At 31.8% G+C, this 18,746-nt stretch overlaps 1 protein-coding gene across 5 annotated transcripts in view; it reads right to left on the reverse strand.

Annotated features, from left to right (window-relative positions):
- The window catches only part of LOC138327777 (rho GTPase-activating protein 26-like), a 39,852-nt gene that overhangs the window by 17,893 nt on the left and 3,213 nt on the right, over nucleotides 1-18,746 (reverse strand). For 2 of the 5 annotated variants that reach the window (XM_069274144.1, XM_069274148.1), the window contains exons 3-16: nucleotides 14,269-14,330; nucleotides 13,976-14,044; nucleotides 13,505-13,606; nucleotides 13,043-13,153; nucleotides 12,509-12,551; nucleotides 12,120-12,181; nucleotides 10,647-10,721; nucleotides 9,485-9,499; nucleotides 7,889-7,958; nucleotides 5,501-5,598; nucleotides 4,093-4,202; nucleotides 3,292-3,370; nucleotides 2,181-2,231; nucleotides 249-282 (exon numbers count right to left, since the gene is read on the reverse strand). In XM_069274144.1, the coding sequence (XP_069130245.1) occupies nucleotides 249-282; nucleotides 2,181-2,231; nucleotides 3,292-3,370; nucleotides 4,093-4,202; nucleotides 5,501-5,598; nucleotides 7,889-7,958; nucleotides 9,485-9,499; nucleotides 10,647-10,721; nucleotides 12,120-12,181; nucleotides 12,509-12,551; nucleotides 13,043-13,153; nucleotides 13,505-13,606; nucleotides 13,976-14,044; nucleotides 14,269-14,330 (981 nt within the window). The remainder of the gene's footprint in view (nucleotides 1-248; nucleotides 283-2,180; nucleotides 2,232-3,291; nucleotides 3,371-4,092; nucleotides 4,203-5,500; nucleotides 5,599-7,888; nucleotides 7,959-9,484; nucleotides 9,500-10,646; nucleotides 10,722-12,119; nucleotides 12,182-12,508; nucleotides 12,552-13,042; nucleotides 13,154-13,504; nucleotides 13,607-13,975; nucleotides 14,045-14,268; nucleotides 14,331-18,746) is intronic. The other 3 variants (XM_069274145.1, XM_069274147.1, XM_069274149.1) reach the window with 3 other exon arrangements.

Here is an 18,746-nt window from a genome sequence, read left to right on the forward strand (position 1 = left end):
GTGTCATAGGAACTTTGGCTGTCAAGCTGATCATCAATTTTTCTTTTAATTTCTACCAATTATTGTCAGCATTTTTTTTTTTTTTTTTTTTTTTTAAATTGTAAAATGAGCCTGTTAATTACTAAATCGAAATGAAAAAATTTCATAGCAAACTTTGGTATTCACATCACTTTCAAACTCAGTTAATAATACAATAGATGCCAGGCATTAAATAAAATTAACTTTAAATAATTAATTAAAACACTTACAATCGTCTGTATTACTTTTCGGTGCATTATAAACCTGAAAGATAGAAAACACAAGTAAAGTCTACAGAAATAGCATGTATCTAAAATTTGTTTTGCATTAAAACCGCTTTAATCAACATTTTCTTACATTTTATGCCAATAATATTTGTACCAGGTAGATAAACTATGGCTAAAATGTTACTTAAATATATACACATATGATCTCAAATCATCAAAATAAACACAAGCTGATCCCTATATATCTTTAAACTTCTAGTTATAACTTAAATTTTTTTCTCTTATTATCCCCCCCCCCCAATTCATTAGTTAGACATATACATTTACACCAGATAATTTTGCAAAGTTTAAAGAAAATCAGTATTTTTATTACTAATTGACAATTAATGAATAAATGAACCTTTGTGCATGCTGAAATGTATACTGAAATATACATAGCAGTATAACAAGGCAAGAGATCTCAGAGGGGTATTGATCAGCCCAAAGACTGATGAACCATTTCTCTATTTTCTGGTTCTTTCCCACTTTCATTGAAAGTTTGATGACATAGCATGACGGGGAAATCAAACTTTATTACCGCAGTATACTTCAGAAGTGATATTGACATTAACATTATCTGTCAAGTCCTTTTCTAATCAATCAAAGATGTGAAGTGCACAACTAGAGACCAAGAACATGCATGGCCATTCAAAATATGAGAAGAATCCATTCAGCACTTCAAGGGGCAAAAATCTAAGATGTCTGTCTGTTTATTTTCTTCTCAGTTCCTAAACAGGTTTGTTATGTACATCTCCAGACCATAGGGATGAAAAATATTGAATTTATCAGTAATAAAAATCCCTGGAATATATTCTGAGAATTTGAGTCAAAAAGGATAGTTCATGCATGAATGGCAGACAATAGAAGAAAATTAGTCATTTGAACAATCGTTTATAATGTGGAGATTAAGTGGCATACATAGTTTTTGAAATATTGTACACACATATAAAGTTATCTAAGGAAAGATTGTGGCTATTTTCAAAAGTATGAATGTACATGTATGTTATAATCATCCACATTCTGCAATAACTGAATAAACTTTTAATTTGGATAATAAATGTATAAATGAACTAGTAAGATTAATATATCATTATATAGGGTAGTTAAATACAATGTATTAATATACCAGTGCATTTATTTTAGTTGATTTAGTTTTAGAGCAGTGAAATAATTCAGTTTGTGAACTTTTAATTAATACATTATTTGTTAATATGTATCCAAATGCACACTTACACCTGAAATATTTTGCCAGAACTTAAGTTTATTCTGTGTAGAATAGAAGTAGTAAATATAATATCAAATAAAACAACCACAAAATGTTAAACTACTCAGAAGTTAGTTTATTAGTCATTGAAAGCCAGATTTTTTTATTGTATCTCTGAAGATACATAATTATATAAATGTCTATATGAACTCACCTAGATTTAGAATCTCTAGACTATTGTAACTTTATAATGCAACATAATGAGTAATTTTAATTAAACACACACACACACAAACACACATCCTTAAATCCTACCAGGATTCCATTCACTCAGCTCCAGTATCATATTAAATTAACAATTCTCCATTTTGATGTCAATAATTACATTAATTTGCATTGGAAGGCACATTTATTATCTCATATCAAAACAATTGGCCAGTTTATGTTAGCAAAATTTCTTCACTAATAAAAGACCTACACCAAAATTCTAAATTTACTTTAAATGAAAGAATCCCTTTGCCCCTTTTGAAACTAATGCAAAAGCTGGCCTTCTGAAGCTAATCTAAAAGTGACTGTTTCTCCTCCAAATGACAGCACTATTTCTGTAGAATTAGATAGAAGCTTTAGTGATCAGTCAAAGCTGTCATTGATTATGTATAATAGAGCTGATTACTAGGACAGAAAAGTCTTACTCTGTAGAAAGTCGAGTCTCCTCCTATTACTGGTAAACCTGTCGTGTACATCTAGTGTTCAAAAACAAAATCAAGTCGGAAACCATCATCAATGTGAAGGTTACATTGTATTATTTACTGGGGTACAATGTATTGTATACTTTTTTGCAATACTTACTGTTTAGTTACTTATATTTGCGGGTGATTCAATTTCGTGATATTATTGGTCAAGGTAATTTCCATGAACTTCAATACCATATTTGTAAGCACCATGCCCCTTTTTGTGGTCTCAAGCTTACTGACATTGACTTAAACACAGACTGAAACTTTGATAACCGTGAAGATTTCTCTATTTGATTTCATTTGTAAATTGTTTTACTCGGTGCAATGATTTAATGAAATGTCAGCCCAAATTTCGTCCTATGAACTGCCCTTTCAATTTCAATGTTAAAAATCACCCTGGGTGTTTATTTGGTGGATTACGGTGCCCACAAATAAAATGAAAAGATTGACAAGAATGATAGGCTGTATAGAGTATTACTGTTAGAAATTGACAATACATGAACATTTTTTGTACTCATGAATAAGTATCAAGAGGAAATCGCTTAATGTTCTCCTCGCAAAATTAAACAACTACATAGTATATATATATTGATTTTAGTCTATAGGACCCATTCTTAGACTACCACTTGGAGGTGACTTTATTATCATCATGTTAAATCGTGTGTTAGTAGATTTAGTTCTGCATGCAAAATTCATACTTAATGCCCAGAGGTTACAAATACAGTAGAGAAGGCCTTGTTTTATCAACATTTGAAATACTGAGGTTTTATTAATGTTAATTGTTTTTGTCCAATAACCTAAGCCAGTAAACAATTAATATTAATATAGAGTTACATTGTGTTAAATATAGCTCATATGTGCTACTGTGATTCGGTGGACAGACATAAAATTAAGCCTTCATTTAATTTATTCTTCGTTTTAGCAATTATATTCAAATTACTAAACTAAAGATTCTGAATTTAATATCAAGATGTGTTTGAACCTGTATAGCTCTGTAAGACATAGATATATGTTTACTTGTCTGGTATCTGTACATTACTATGTGACACCTATCACATATGGTACCTACCGGTTCCTTGCCGTCCATGACGTCCATCCATAACTTCCTGTCCTGGTCTGAAGGGGACTGGAAAGTTATTTGATCTTGTCTGGAAAAAAAAAAATACTTATACGTAGCAAGCTAGGATCCTTGTAAGAAAAGTATGAATACATAGAAAATATCTTTATATCTGCCTACAGACAAAGAAAATGTCAAAAGTTTTCTAATATGAAAAAGTGGTCTGATAACAGAAAAGGTCTCTCTTGTGAGGTAAAATTTATATAACTATATAATTATCTTAATGCACAAGACACTGGTCTTATGAGGGAGAGTGGTCTCTTGTAAGAGTGGTCTTATATAGAAGGACCACTGTATAGACTACAAGTTTATAAATGTTGCTGATTAGTGGAGCTGAACATAAAATTGATAAGCAATGACAATTTCTGTAAATATGAATTGAAATGAAACTAGTAACAAATTAGATGTGTGTAAAATATTGATTCCCTCACCTTCACATATAGGAATGGAAGAAGCGAGAACAGAATGGAAAGGAGAGGATGAAATGGGTAACACGATTCTGTCTTTATATATTACAGAGTTATCTCCCTTGCAGGTAGGTATCATTTGTGAAGTGATTTTGCTATGTTTTGTCGTTTTTTCCCCCTGAAAAATATTATGTTATTCTCGCAATAAGTGATGTCATAATCACTACCTTCCTACAAGGAAAGATAACTCAGTAATATGCAAATATAGAATACACCCCTTCCACAATTTTAAGGATTTTCCTTTACACTTAATATCATAAATTATACGAGGCTGTATTGTGTATACCTGCTGTCCGGCAGTATCACAGTTAGATCAAAACAGAAGCGCTTGTCGATTGATTGGCTTGGTCTCCGCACACAAGACTTCAGTATGAGTTTCTCTGTTGTCGACTGTATCTATGAATATAAAAAATAAGTTAGGCAACATTTTGTCAAACCTTTTGGAGCATCAAAATTTTTGTCTTTATTTAAAAGGCAAATCTTATTTCAAACATTCCTTGTAAAGGAGATAATTAAACTTGCATTTCTTCCAGTATAAGTCTTTGGTAGGAATAACATTTCATATCTAGTTGTTATATTTATAGACAGCATATCTACTGATACAGCATTGTATGAATTTTATTTATAAATATAACATGACAAAGAAAGTTACTGCTTTAAAGCCACACTATATCTAACTATCAACAAAAATTCAAGTTAAATTCGACTCCGATATTGTTAGTATTTGTAGATAAAGTTGAAATTAAGATATATTAAAGATTTTTTTTTTAATAAATTTGGTACAGTAGTTGTTGAAAGTCGATAGATGTAAACATGCCTTCATTTTAAACTGGTCGCCATAGAAGTTACGATTATTGCCGAACGGAAGTCGGAAAGTTCATGACCCATTTTCGGAAGAGTTCGGACAGACATTACGTAGTTACGATAGTCACATGACATTCTCGGCAACAATGTTACAATGTCGGCTTACTTCGGCTTGTTTGACTTAGTGGAACCCAACTAGCAATGTTTAATATTAATTTGATTTTTATCAAAATATTCCGAATCATAGCACTCATCTTGACTTCAATTTAGTCCTGTCTCTGCATGATTTACGACAGAATTTTTTTTTTAACATTCTTCTAAATCATGACAAAAATAAGAAAGATACGGATATTGGGCCTTTAACCGATTACATTAAAGTATGTAATTGTATTCATTTTGAAATTAACAGATTAAATATCTGACACAAAGTGCGACTGACAAAAAATCGGCAACAATTCATTTCAGATGAGTATTCATTCAAGGTTCATTTCAACAACCTTTAATAAGTAAAACTTATGAGTATGAGATATTAGCTCAGTGAGGTAATGGATCAGTTATTTCTCCCATACTTGACAGGGTTATCCAGCAGTTGCTAGGGAAAGATAACTCTGGCTTTTACCAGGGTAGGGAATAGATAGCTCACACGTGCTTGACAATGACGTGAAGTCACCGATACATGAGGATATTGTCAAGGCCATCTTTAATTTTGACATCTCTGTGATGTCGACACTATGAAAATAATTCTGAACAAGTGATTTTTTCTCTGGAGTATTTGAGAAAAATGATAATACACGGGTCTGTCAACTGGACAGGGATATCTCAACCCTCGTGACAGACCCATGTAAGATTGTTTCACCACACAGACATCAATCCTTGGTGGAGAGACTCACCAGTTTGCCTGCCACCTGGTTGTATGGCATCATGTGGAATTCTTTGTTCTCTTTCTTATACCAGCAGTAGTGTTTAATCCAGGATACACCCAGGGCTTCTGTTGTAACAGAAATCAGAGCTCAAGATTACTGAATAATAACTTTATATTTCTGAATCTACACACTGGTTCTTAAATTTTAAAGAAATAAAGTTGAAAGTTATTTAAGAACGATCAACCATCATATAATTATCCATCCTCGATATTCCAGGGGTTCCGTTCACTTATGATCTCTACACCCCTGGACTACTGAGCTGCCTTCAATTTCACTATGAGATAGTCCAGGGGTGTAGAGATCGTAAGTGATCGGAAGCCCTGGAGTATCGAGGATGATAATTATCATATTACTATTGTTATTTGATATACCAGTTTATCATCATGGAAATTCCATATTAATGTTACTTCTTAGTACAGATACTAATGCTAGTTTGATCTTGCTATATACTACCTGTGTGGATATTTGATCGTGCTATATACTACCTGTGTGGATATTTGATCTTGCTATATACTACCTATGTGGATATATGATCTTGCTATATACTACCTATGTGGATATTTGATCGTGCTATATACTACCTGTGTGGATATTTGATCTTGCTATATACTACCTATGTGGATATTTGATCTTGCTATATACTACCTGTGTGGATATTTGATCTTGCTATATACTACCTGTGTGGATATTTGATCTTGCTATATACTACCTGTGTGGATATTTGATCTTGCTATATACTACCTGTGTGGATATTTGATCTTGCTATATACTACCTGTGTGGATATTTGATCTTGCTATATACTACCTGTGTGGATATTTGATCTTGCTATATAATACCTGTGTGGATATTTGATCTTGCTATATACTACCTGTGTGGATATTTGATCTTGCTATATACTACCTGTGTGGATATTTGATCTTGCTATATACTACCTGTGTGGATATTTGATCTTGCTATATACTACCTGTGTGGATATTTGATCTTGCTATATACTACCTGTGTGGATATTTGATCTTGCTATATACTACCTGTGTGGATATTTGATCTTGCTATATACTACCTGTGTGGATATTTGATCTTGCTATATACTACCTTGTGGATATTGATCTTGCTATATACTACCTATGTGGATATATGATCTTGCTATATACTACCTGTGTGGATATTTGATCTTGCTATATACTACCTGTGTGGATATTTGATCTTGCTATATACTACCTGTGTGGATATTTGATCTTGCTATATACTACCTGTGTGAATATTTGATCTTGCTATATACTACCTATGTGGATATTTGATCTTGCTATATACTACCTGTGTGGATATTTGATCTTGTATACTACCTGTGTGGATATTTGATCTTGCTATATACTACCTGTGTGGATATTTGATCTTGCTATATACTACCTGTGTGAATATTTGATCTTGCTATATACTACCTATGTGGATATTTGATCTTGCCTATATACTACCTGTGTGGATATTTGATCTTGCTATATACTACCTGTGTGGATATTTGATCTTGCTATATATACTACCTGTGTGGATATTTGATCTTGCTATATACTACCTGTGTGGATATTTGATCTTGCTATATACTACCTGTGTGGATATTTGATCTTGCTATATACTACCTGTGTGGATATTTGATCTTGCTATATACTACCTGTGTGGATATTTGATCTTGCTATATACTACCTGTGTGGATATTTGATCTTGCTATATACTACCTGTGTGGGATATTTGATCTTGCTATATACTACCTGTGGGATATTTGATCTTGCTATACTACCTGTGTGGATATTTGATCTTGCTATATACTACCTGTGTGGATATTTGATCTTGCTATATACTACCTTGTGTTGATCTGCTATATACTACCTGTGTGATTTGCTGCTATATACTACCTGTGTGGATTTTGATCTGATATATACGTTGGATATTGATCTTGCTATATATACTACCTGTGTGGATATTTGATCTTGCTATATACTACCTGTGTGGATATTTGATCTTGCTATATACTACCTGTGTGGATATTTGATCTTGCTATATACTACCTGTGTGGATATTTGATCTTGCATATACTACCTGTGTGGATATTTGATCTGCTATATACTACCTGTGTGGATATTTGACTACTATTGACTCTTATACTACCTGTGTGGATATTTGATCTTGCTATATACTACCTGTGTGGATATTTGATCTTGCTATATACTACCTGTGTGGATATTTGATCTTGCTATATACTACCTGTGTGGATATTTGATCTTGCTATATACTACCTGTGTGGATATATGATCTTGCTATATACTACCTGTGTGGATATTGTATCTGTTAGTTTCACTTACTTTTCTCCATAAGGTAGAGATACCCCTCCCTTGTACATCCCTTACTTGCTCCTGTCTGATTAACAGGTTTCTGAAACATATCATAGTATTATAACATATTTCTGCACAAAATAATTATGATTTTCATCAAACAAATACTGAAATTCTTAAAAAAAAGAAAAGAAAAAATGCTGATAATACAGGTACTTGACCTACTTGCATGATGTGTTTTTCAGCACTTGTAGATATAATGTCACAGCATTGTTAAGAATAGGTGTGCAAGGATTTCATATTATGTACCTGGTAAGCAATTATTTATTGCTAAATTATATCAGAGAGGGAGATTAGGATAATGAATCAATACAATATCCAAATGTTATATTATTTGTTACAATTACATGACCTGCACACTGACTTGATGTTACATGCACAAAAATAGCAATGTACTACATGCAAATAATTTGGTAAGCTATATGAAACAGAATGTGAGACGAAAAGAAGACGAAAAGAAGTTTGTAATTGAGTAAATAATCAAAGTGATATATTCATCTATATATGCCAAATGTGAATGTTATACATTAAAATTTTCTATGTATGTAAAATGTTGTTCTGTTTACCCTATTAAAGAGTTATCTCCCTTGTGGGTAGTATCAATATGACCTACTGTATTCAACCCAATAAGTGTCCATGTCCCTATAAGCGCCCCTCCCCCATTTTGAAGCCTCAATTTCTATTGCCCAGGCACAACTAAAAACGAAAACTACACAATAATGTATAGATTTGCAATAATTTCGTCTTATTAGCACCTTTTCATTTTTTAAATTTTTTAAACACCCTGAGCACTTATTGGGTCAAATACGGTAATTACTTTATGAGTGACATTCACATTGTTTTCTCTAAAATATTTGATGTTACACTCATTAAAGCATGTTGTATTAAAAGATACCTTCCTACAAGGACAGATAACTCTGTAAAGGCGGAATAGATCGGTTACCTTCTATGTATTTTGAAAAAATCAAATTGAATTTTTACAGAAATGTCAGTCATCTAGTTGTTAAATCATTGGTAATTATTAATGTCAAAACAACCTGGTAATATAAAGGTAATAGTATGGGTACATGCAAATAAGGAAATAATTTAAAGATTAGTAAATAAGTAACATCTGCCTTATTTCAAATAATTCAATTTCAATTTATTTTATTTACACTGTCAAATATAGTGTATTTCCTACAAATTATTTAGAGACAGTCTATTATACCATTTTTAAGCCAATCTATTATAACAGTCCTTATCATAATCTTATTTATACATCAACATTACATCATGTATAAGCAAGACAGTACTAGCAAGACCAGTCTATTTATACATCACGTACCTTAGTCAATCATTTGATGGTCAGTCTATTTTTATATAGCATGTACCTTAGTCAATAATTTGATGACCAGTCTATTTATACATGTATGTACTTTCATGTTGCAGGTAGCTTTTAAAAATGGTTTCATAGCTTGAAATAAAGCAGATGGTGCAGCATTTTTTTTAATTTCTGAGAAGAGATGAGGAACTAAATATTTAATGTTATTATAATACAACAGGAAATACTTGGTGAGGCATGCTTACCAACATCTCAGCAGCCTGGGTAGTAGGCATGAGGAAGGAAATACAGAATCAAACACAATGACACAGTGTCACACGATGTTATACAATTATTACACATGTACAGTAACTCTCACATTACATTAGATTTGATGTTGCTTGGCTGATATGATTTCTACAGGCAACTTAGTATTATATATACGTACTGCAGTAATTCATATTCAATCTTGAGTTTATACACAGCAAAAACAGTTAAAATGCAACAGGTTACTAACAGCAAGTTATAGATTGCCTAAAGCATCAGCGTGCGACCCCTACTCCTCTCAGACAATAGATCTGTGTTTTATTTAGCATCAGTATTATACTAATCACATGACAGTGCAAAGCGCAGAATACATTACAGCTTTTAAATTATCTCCCTTGATACTATTGCACGTATACATGTATCATAAAAGAACAAGTCTCCGTTTCATTTTGAAGGAATTTAAGTAATAATAATTTCATACTAAATAATAACATTATTATGTACCATGTACGTGTACTGACAATATCAAAATATCAAATATTCGCTCATTTTATAGCAGATTTTAGAAAAACATATTTTTTCTCACATAATTATAGCAATAGACCATGACTACAAACACCCACTTTTCATATTTATTTTTCTGTCCTGATCAACCTCTAAGTAATTTATTGACTGAATTAAACAGGTAATACACACAATGTCATGTACCCTTAAAAAACCATTGCCATACATAAGCATATATATGTTCAACTGGAAAATAGCCCATAGTTTATCTAGCTAGACAACAAAGGGATTTAACTTAAACCTGATCAGGCATCTCCTGCAAAATCCCCCAAAATGAAGAGTGTAATAAAATGTATTTGTAAGAAATATGCAAAGGTATGGTAGCTTTAAACCAATCTGCATATAAACAGACTTTTATGCAGAAAGTCTTATTAATGAATCATCTAAGTCATTATTCAGATTTATTTGTTAATTCCAGATTTATTTGTTAATTCCAACTAACTACAAACCAAGATGACATTTACATGCACAAATGTATAATTTTCCCTTTAATATAAATTCTTGAGTATATTCATGCACTGATCATGAAGTGACTGTGCTGTACCCAACCTCCCTTCCCTTTGCTTTATTTTCCAGAGCACCTCTTTTTCAACTTACCGTTCCTCTATTGTCTAAAGTTTTTAACATCAATTTTTCAGTTTGTTCTCGAGTCATCTCAAAACTTTCCCTCGTCTGAAAATAATATGTTATATAACAGATCAGTGATACAAACATCACAAAGAACAATTACATAATAATTAATACACACAGTCTGTTGTGATGTGAGGAAATATAACTAGGCCAGCTATACTATTTCTTCTACTTTGTTTTGTATGGTATAGCTACCTTAGGTAGGACAAATACATAAGTACATTGTTCTATAAGAAACAAAATTTCATATTTAATGGTATCCTATTTTTACAGATTTCTACACTTAAATGATTGAAACATACCTATGTGTATAAACAAAACATATTTCATTACTTAGACAAAATGGACTAATGAGGAAGTCATTAAAAGCATGAGTGTTTCCTGATCACAATAATACACAATGAGGAGTTCACTGTCATGTGAGACATATATATATATTACAGGAGTATCAAATGTTAGACCCCAACATGATGTATACAATCTTAAAACAAAGATCTCATTTGTAATGTACACACAGAAATTATTTGTAACAGATTTCAAATTGAAGAAATTTAAATTCACATTTTAAAATTCACCATGGCTTCAATTCTCATAGCCACTTTATCTGAAATACATTCTGAACTTGTGAAACTATAAGCCATTAAATAAATAAATAATGTTACTTTTCTAAAATCAAATCTATATTTTGGACTAAAATACTATCCAAATTTTACAATTACAAGGTGTGTGTCACCAGATGGTATATATCATATACAGAAAATATCATTGTGGTGTTGATTATGATGATATGATGAGATGATAATGATGATAATATTGATAATGATGAGTATAGAGATAATGATGATGATCTGATGATGATGAGATGATGATGATGATGATGATGATGATGAGTATAGAGATAATGATGATGATCTGATGATGATGAGATGATGATGATGATGATGATGAGATGATGATGATGATGATGATGATGATGATGATGATGATGATGATGATGATGAGTATAGAGATAATGATGATGATCTGATGATGATGAGATGATGATGATGATGATGATGATGATGATGATGATGATGATGATGATGATGATGATGAATGGGGATGATGACGATGATGATGATGATGATGATGATTGATGATGATGACGATGATGATGATTAGGATGATGTTGGTGGTGAGCATAGAAGGGATCATGATGATGATGATGATGAGTATAGAGGTGATGATGGTGATGATGATGATAATGATGCTGATGATGATGAGTATGAATGATGATGATGATGATGATGATGATGATGATGATTAGGATGATGGTGGTGGTGAGTATAGAGGTGATGATGATGATGATGATGATGATGATGATGATGATGATTTTGGTGGTGCTGATAAAATGGTTGTTTTACTGTATAACCGATTAATCACGTTGGCATTAGTGCTTACCTTCTGCAGTATCTTCTGTAGATGTGATGAATAATCATTTAATTCAGTCTTTGCTTCAAATCCTGAAAAGATGTGTGGGTTTAATGAAAAGGTCTATCAAAACGAGTATAGGATTTTTGACTTCATTTACCAAAAATCACTTCATTAATATGTAACTTTAGTAATACAGTAAAGTTTTTGACTAAACTCTGTTTTTCTCTAAAGTTTGTATCATGATATCAGGGCCTGGTTTGTGGTGTTGTATGTGGTTATTCAGCATTACATTTTTTTTTTTTAATTTCTTTGAATGATGATCTTGTCGGGATGTGTTGCTTTGAAATGTTTGGCAGAAAAGGAATATTAAAAATTTCTCTATGCATCACTTCAAGCTGGGTGATTTGGTTACTTACCTTCATGATAAAATGTGAACAAACTGTACATGAATGCCAAAATCTGAAATAAATTTATCAAATTGGTTATAAGTTTAACTGTTAACTTCATGAGTATCATACAGTTTTTGAGAAAAAGTATTTTATTAAGACAATGTATAGCAACTTTTTATTAGCCACTTACTGGATAACAAGAATTAATATACTGCTTCAAATAAGTTTTAAGGTACAAGAATAAAGATGTGATTTCAAACATGTTAAGGTACAAAAAAAACCAAAAAAAAACCCAAGAAAATAGTTTTAGAACACTTTAAATATCTATTTAAATATTTTGTATGGTGACATACAATTTGTCTGTCATTAATGAAACTGTATGGTTTTACAATTATATACCTTGTTTATTAGGTAAAATGGGAGGGAAATTGAAAGGGGAAAATAACTGCAGCTAAAATACCTTGCTAAAGGTAATAAAGACCATCTATTATCACTTTAAGACATATAATAAATGACTTTATTTTGGACGAGATTCCATCTTTGCTATATACTAGTGCTTACCATTTCTACAAAATCAAACTTCTTTCTTTCCTGTACTTCTTGAACCTTGAGAACATATTTCATGGAAGCTTCCCTGAATCCTCGACATTCCATTTCTAACTGGGCATCAGCCTACAATAGATAGTTAAACAATACTTTGAAAGTGGATTACTGCTACTATTTGCATCAATCATTTTATCACCTACAAAACTAATGAATTGTTCCATAATAAAAGAACATCCTTGCATGTTTCGATATCATTACAGAGTGATAATGATATTTTTCAAAAGTATTGTTTTAACTTTTTGTTTGTGCAAACAATAATTAAATATTAAAGTATCAACTGTCAAGTACCTAAAAGTCTTGATAAAGTCAATTATGCCATACCGTCTAATCCATATTATGGAGTTATCTGCCCTTGTAGACCTAATATAGTATCATGATATGCCATGATGAATATTATCATAATTTTCTTTTTCTTACCTCCTGTAACATGTTGTCGTTAACCTTGGTCTTTAGGTTCAGGTATCGTTCCATAGACTGACAAATCTTGGCTGTCTGTTTATCGAAAGATTTTTTCTCATCCTAAAATATAATTTCAATATTAAACATTTTAGCATTTAATGACTTGAATACTCTGATCATGAAAGAAAGAGTGTAATTCCATAGACATATAAATACTCATACATGTACAGGTGAATATCCTTTACTTGAAATCAAAGAACTTCAATAATCTGCTAGATTGAAAAAAACATGTATACCTAATCTGGTCCTAGCCGTACTTGATACAATGTATTCTAAAGCAGTGTCTGAAACAGGTGGATATATAAGCTAACACTGCTCCACTGATTTTGAAATTCTCCACACAGCTTGCAATAATAAATGCAGTCAAATTTCTAATGCTAAATATCAAATATTAAGTCTTCTGTCTTCAACTTTGTAAAAGTATCCAACCTTGACAGATCCAAGCTGTTCCTTCCTGAACTTCTCCAGTCTTTGAAATTGGTCAGCAGCATTAGAAATCTGAAACACAATTTTAGACCCATAATTAAGATTTAAAATGAATACTAATAACATCAATGATAAATTTCTTAAAGACATCAGGCCAAAACTAATTAATATGTGAAATTCAGGTGAGTTTTGTATTTGTCAAGCATAAAACTTAAAGCAATTTCTACTGTCAACACTTTTAATTCATTTGACACATATCAAATTGGATGTACAAAATCAAAACATTTTCCACTCACCATTCGGTCTCTCTCGTCTTCCACACGGAGGATCAGTCTGCCAAACTCTTTGAGAGCTCCAGCTGTGAAAATAGAATCACTAGGAATCATATTGAAGATAATTTTTTTTTCAAAATTAAGATAAAAGTTTCGAGAACCGGTAACATCACAATGTCATGTATGAGAGAAGATTGAACTGTATGTACGTATTACTCAAAATGACGTCAATATGTATGATATTTTAATGTGGAAATTTCTAATATACTATCTACTTAATTTCAATTTTTCTTATCACTATATTAGTTATGCAAAACAAGAAATCATGAGGAAAATTGTGGATTAGTGCCTATTGCTATGGTTAATAAATATTAAATAATGTAGTCAAAGTCGACATCACAGTTTCTTTTGTTCAATAGTTTTAGCTGCTGCAAGAATAATACTAACAGAGGTAACTTTATTACTATAAGAGATCTTAAATTAAAGAAACAGAATGCACAGAATGAACTGAGTCTCATTATACATACTGGTATTATTATATATTTCCTTCTTAAATGTTATTGAACAAATAGGATTGCTTTGATTTAGTTTAAAGCATTCCTCTAGTCTAAACCTATTAAACAGAGAGAATGCTTTGGAGAAAGTCTGATTAATGAGGAATGCTGATACCAGCGCTAGTTTTGTACAAGTGAATGATGATAGCTATATGTACATAACTCAGTATTATTCCGGTAACTTGTGATTTTTGATCATATGGGAGGAAATCTTGGACACATTCCAGAGATATAATACTCCTCAGAAATAAGTTTTACAGATTGAGCTTTGTAAAGGAACCAGGCATCAATCAACAACAAAGTGAAGGAAGATCAATAAAAACAATTAAACATTCATCACATTCCCCAAATATTTAACGAGGGAAACACCACATGCCTACAATAAACTTCTGAGTTCCTGAAGATGATCCAGAAGTATGCAATGAACACATGTATAGTGATATTTACTTGGGGGAAGTGGGGGAAGATGTTATACTGGTGGTCTATCTGTGAGTGCTGTGATCAATCATTATACACTGTGTACCCTACACAAGGCGAGGAACAAACAAAAAGTAAAACTTCACAACTGATCATACCACATCAAGGTCATCTGGTGGGGAATGAGGGTCATAAAAAAAGGAGAAATATTTGTGGATGATGTGTGTTGGCATGTTCCTATGTGTATCCTGCTGAAGAAATATCTGGCTACTGTATGTATGTATATATATGTGTATATACATGTATATTGAGTGTGTTGTAGCACAGTAGTACATCCAAGTCTGAAGCAATATATAGTAAAATAAACAATAGTAAAACAAAAGCTGTCTTGAACACTACATGATGACAGGCAGTGACAGAATAGTGATGTACCATTAATTAACAACATCTCTATTAATACCAAGTATATTTGCATGTCTGACAGTGCTAAAGGTGTATACACATATATATATATCAGCTTATATTAATTAGACAGTATTATAAGTCTGAGAAAAAGATACATTCTGTGGTATTTAGCCTTCTTGAAAGTTTTCATTGAACATAAGTTGAAGCACATACATTATATCCATTGTCCTATAAACCTTACCATTGTACCTATTGTTTCCAGGACTTTTGTTTAATTTCATATCTCAACTTAAACTTCAATGATGAAACAAAGTCAATATTTAATTTAAAGAGTTATGATGCTGCCCACTGATTAAACAAAAGCACAATTTCAGGTCAGTTCTTTTAGAGCTCAACTAGTGCTTAATTATATATGTGAATAAGAAATCTGATAATCCTAAAACAGCTATACATGTATACCATACATGCTGCTTTCATCCTTTAATGCTAAAACCCAGAATTACAGGAGTGTCTGGTTTGTTGTAAGGATACAATTTAACAGTGGGAGAGTTATCCTTTCACCAATTTCGGCCAGTATAAAATGTAAGGTGTGGCATGTGTTTTGCCAGTATTTTATGTTCCTAATTAGCAAGGAATCTGTGCATATACATATATACGCTGCATTTAGTATCTATCAACTTCATGTGTGGTTTAGGAAAATCATAGGAATAAAATCAGATCTAAAGTGTTCAGCTTGTATTTGGTATAATGTTATTACAAAATTGTTTGTATGTACGTAGTGACCATTACCTTTTCATGAAACTTGATTTAATGATTCCTTTCTGAGAACATTTCGTTTGAAGAGCTCATGAGTTCTACTTGATAATCAAGCCTCATATTAGTGTTTCATCATAACAATAACATGACAATTATGAATAACTAGAGCATCCGGATGCTATTACCAAATCATGTGTACTATATATACATACACCACAGGATATATGATATCAAAGTATTGTATGGTACCAGTGTTTATCATAATTTATAAGTGTGATGATATTGGACTATTAGATATAAATAGATATGTGTGTATCAAGTGCCTACCCACCACACACTCAAAGCAACATTAATTAGATAGGGTCATTCAGATCAAAAGACCATCATTATCTTAAGAACTCAAAAATGTGCAGAATAACATTTCATGTACAAAGTGGATCAAATAACAGGTTATCATTTGAGTGACTAGATGAATTGCAGCTGTACATGAATCTGGATATCATACATTATAAGTCAGAATGTAACATCCACCATGCTCTAGTTTAAAGTCACTGGTGTGAAACTTAAAATGCACAGTCATTTGAATTCAGACAATATATTTTAGCTGCATATGACAGGTATTTTGTGCATTCATACACCACCTAGTAATATTTTTCTCTTATAAATCAGGGCAAGAAATATCCCAGGTTAGATGGGCCGAGACCAGTAAAACATGCTCCTGGGCAAGTGAAAATTGGTGTAAACTTGCCCAGTTTTAATGTTAATTACCCTGTTTTGGTAAAATAAGACTGAAATCTTAAATTAGGGCAAGTGTTTTTCAAAATAAGTTTCACTGTATCATTTGTTAATATATTATTACAGGTTTTCTAAATAATTAACAAATGTTAGAGTGTTACCGATCTGATCACACAAATCTTTAAATATAAATACGGTATTAAGTTTTACAGCTGTTCTGTAAGTAATAATTATTGTATAAACTAAAAATATTAAAAAGACTTCCATAATATAGTTATTTAAGTTGAAATCAGTTTGGCTAACCCCCTGACGTCCCAAGTGATTTTTAATAAATAAAAGAATATCTTGTCTGATTGTAAACTCCAGATTATCTCCCCGTGTTTGAAAGACTATCCTAGCTAATTTAAATTCCAGATCATCTCCCCCTAGTTGGAAACCCTTATCTTCATGGAGACAGCTAAAATTCAGCAAGCAATATTACATTGATAATTTTAATATTCTAATTTACAGACATTGTGTTGAAATTGACCATTTGGGACCCTGATAAAGTGGTCTTATTAATTAAGCAGGTGGTCTTTATACAGAGTTGGTAACTAGGCAAGTTTGACTGTATTTAACATTCACTTGTTGTATTGAACTTCCTTGGTAATAACAGAACAACCAATATATCTTTCTAGGTACAATGACGATGCTCTCGTTTGACTGTTTTTGGGACTGATTTTCGGTTAATGTTGATTAATATTAACCACAAATATGTCTACCCACAAATCAAATTGAGGGAAAGGAAATTTCCACAAATATATTTATCAACATATTAAATGTATTTCATATTCCATTAAATTCTGTCCATTTTCCACTTAAAAATGGTAAAATAACATTACACCTAAATATGTCAAAGTTTTTGTTTTTAATTGAATCAATAAAGTGCAGGAACTTGGTGTTCTAAGATGACAACAGAGTACAAAGTCTAATTGAATTGTACCACATGTGATTGGGTCAATGACAAAACCACAAGAATGGCCATGCACAGTCTCTAATGTAAAAGATTTCAACAAATATGTCCACAAAATCAATAACAGTGTGGACTATCTTGTCCCGGGAGGCCAATATAAAAGTCTGCAACCTATCATCCCACCAAACTAAGAATGGACTCTCCCAGTAGATTTATGGACTACTGGGTCATTCCTCTCTTTTGAGTAGCTGATAAAAAGCTAATATCATTGTCTTCATAATACTACTGGTATGATCATATCTGGTATACTAATATAACTATGTTGCAAAATGTAACATTCAATATCATAAATCTGCCACTGAACATTCTAGCTAAGAATCTTAAGTAAAATCTTTAGTCACGAGCAGTGATTGATGGAAAAAAAATAAACAGGTTTTGCACAAGATTATTTCATACCCTTAGTATATCACATTATTAGACGAGTTATGCTATTCTATCAATGAGTTGAATGATATATATGCATTGAACTTCTAGAAAAAATATGATCCATTAACTTTTTTGCTTTAGATTCACCATTACATATTTGTTCAACTTCAAACAAAGTAAAAATATTAATTCATAATGTAAATGACTAAATGTAGTTCATTATCCAAATTCCTATGCGAATTAATTGAAATATATAC

The sequence above is a fragment of the Argopecten irradians genome, chromosome 7 (genome assembly GCF_041381155.1).
Source record: "Argopecten irradians isolate NY chromosome 7, Ai_NY, whole genome shotgun sequence".
NCBI classification, from domain to species: Eukaryota; Metazoa; Mollusca; class Bivalvia; order Pectinida; family Pectinidae; genus Argopecten; species Argopecten irradians.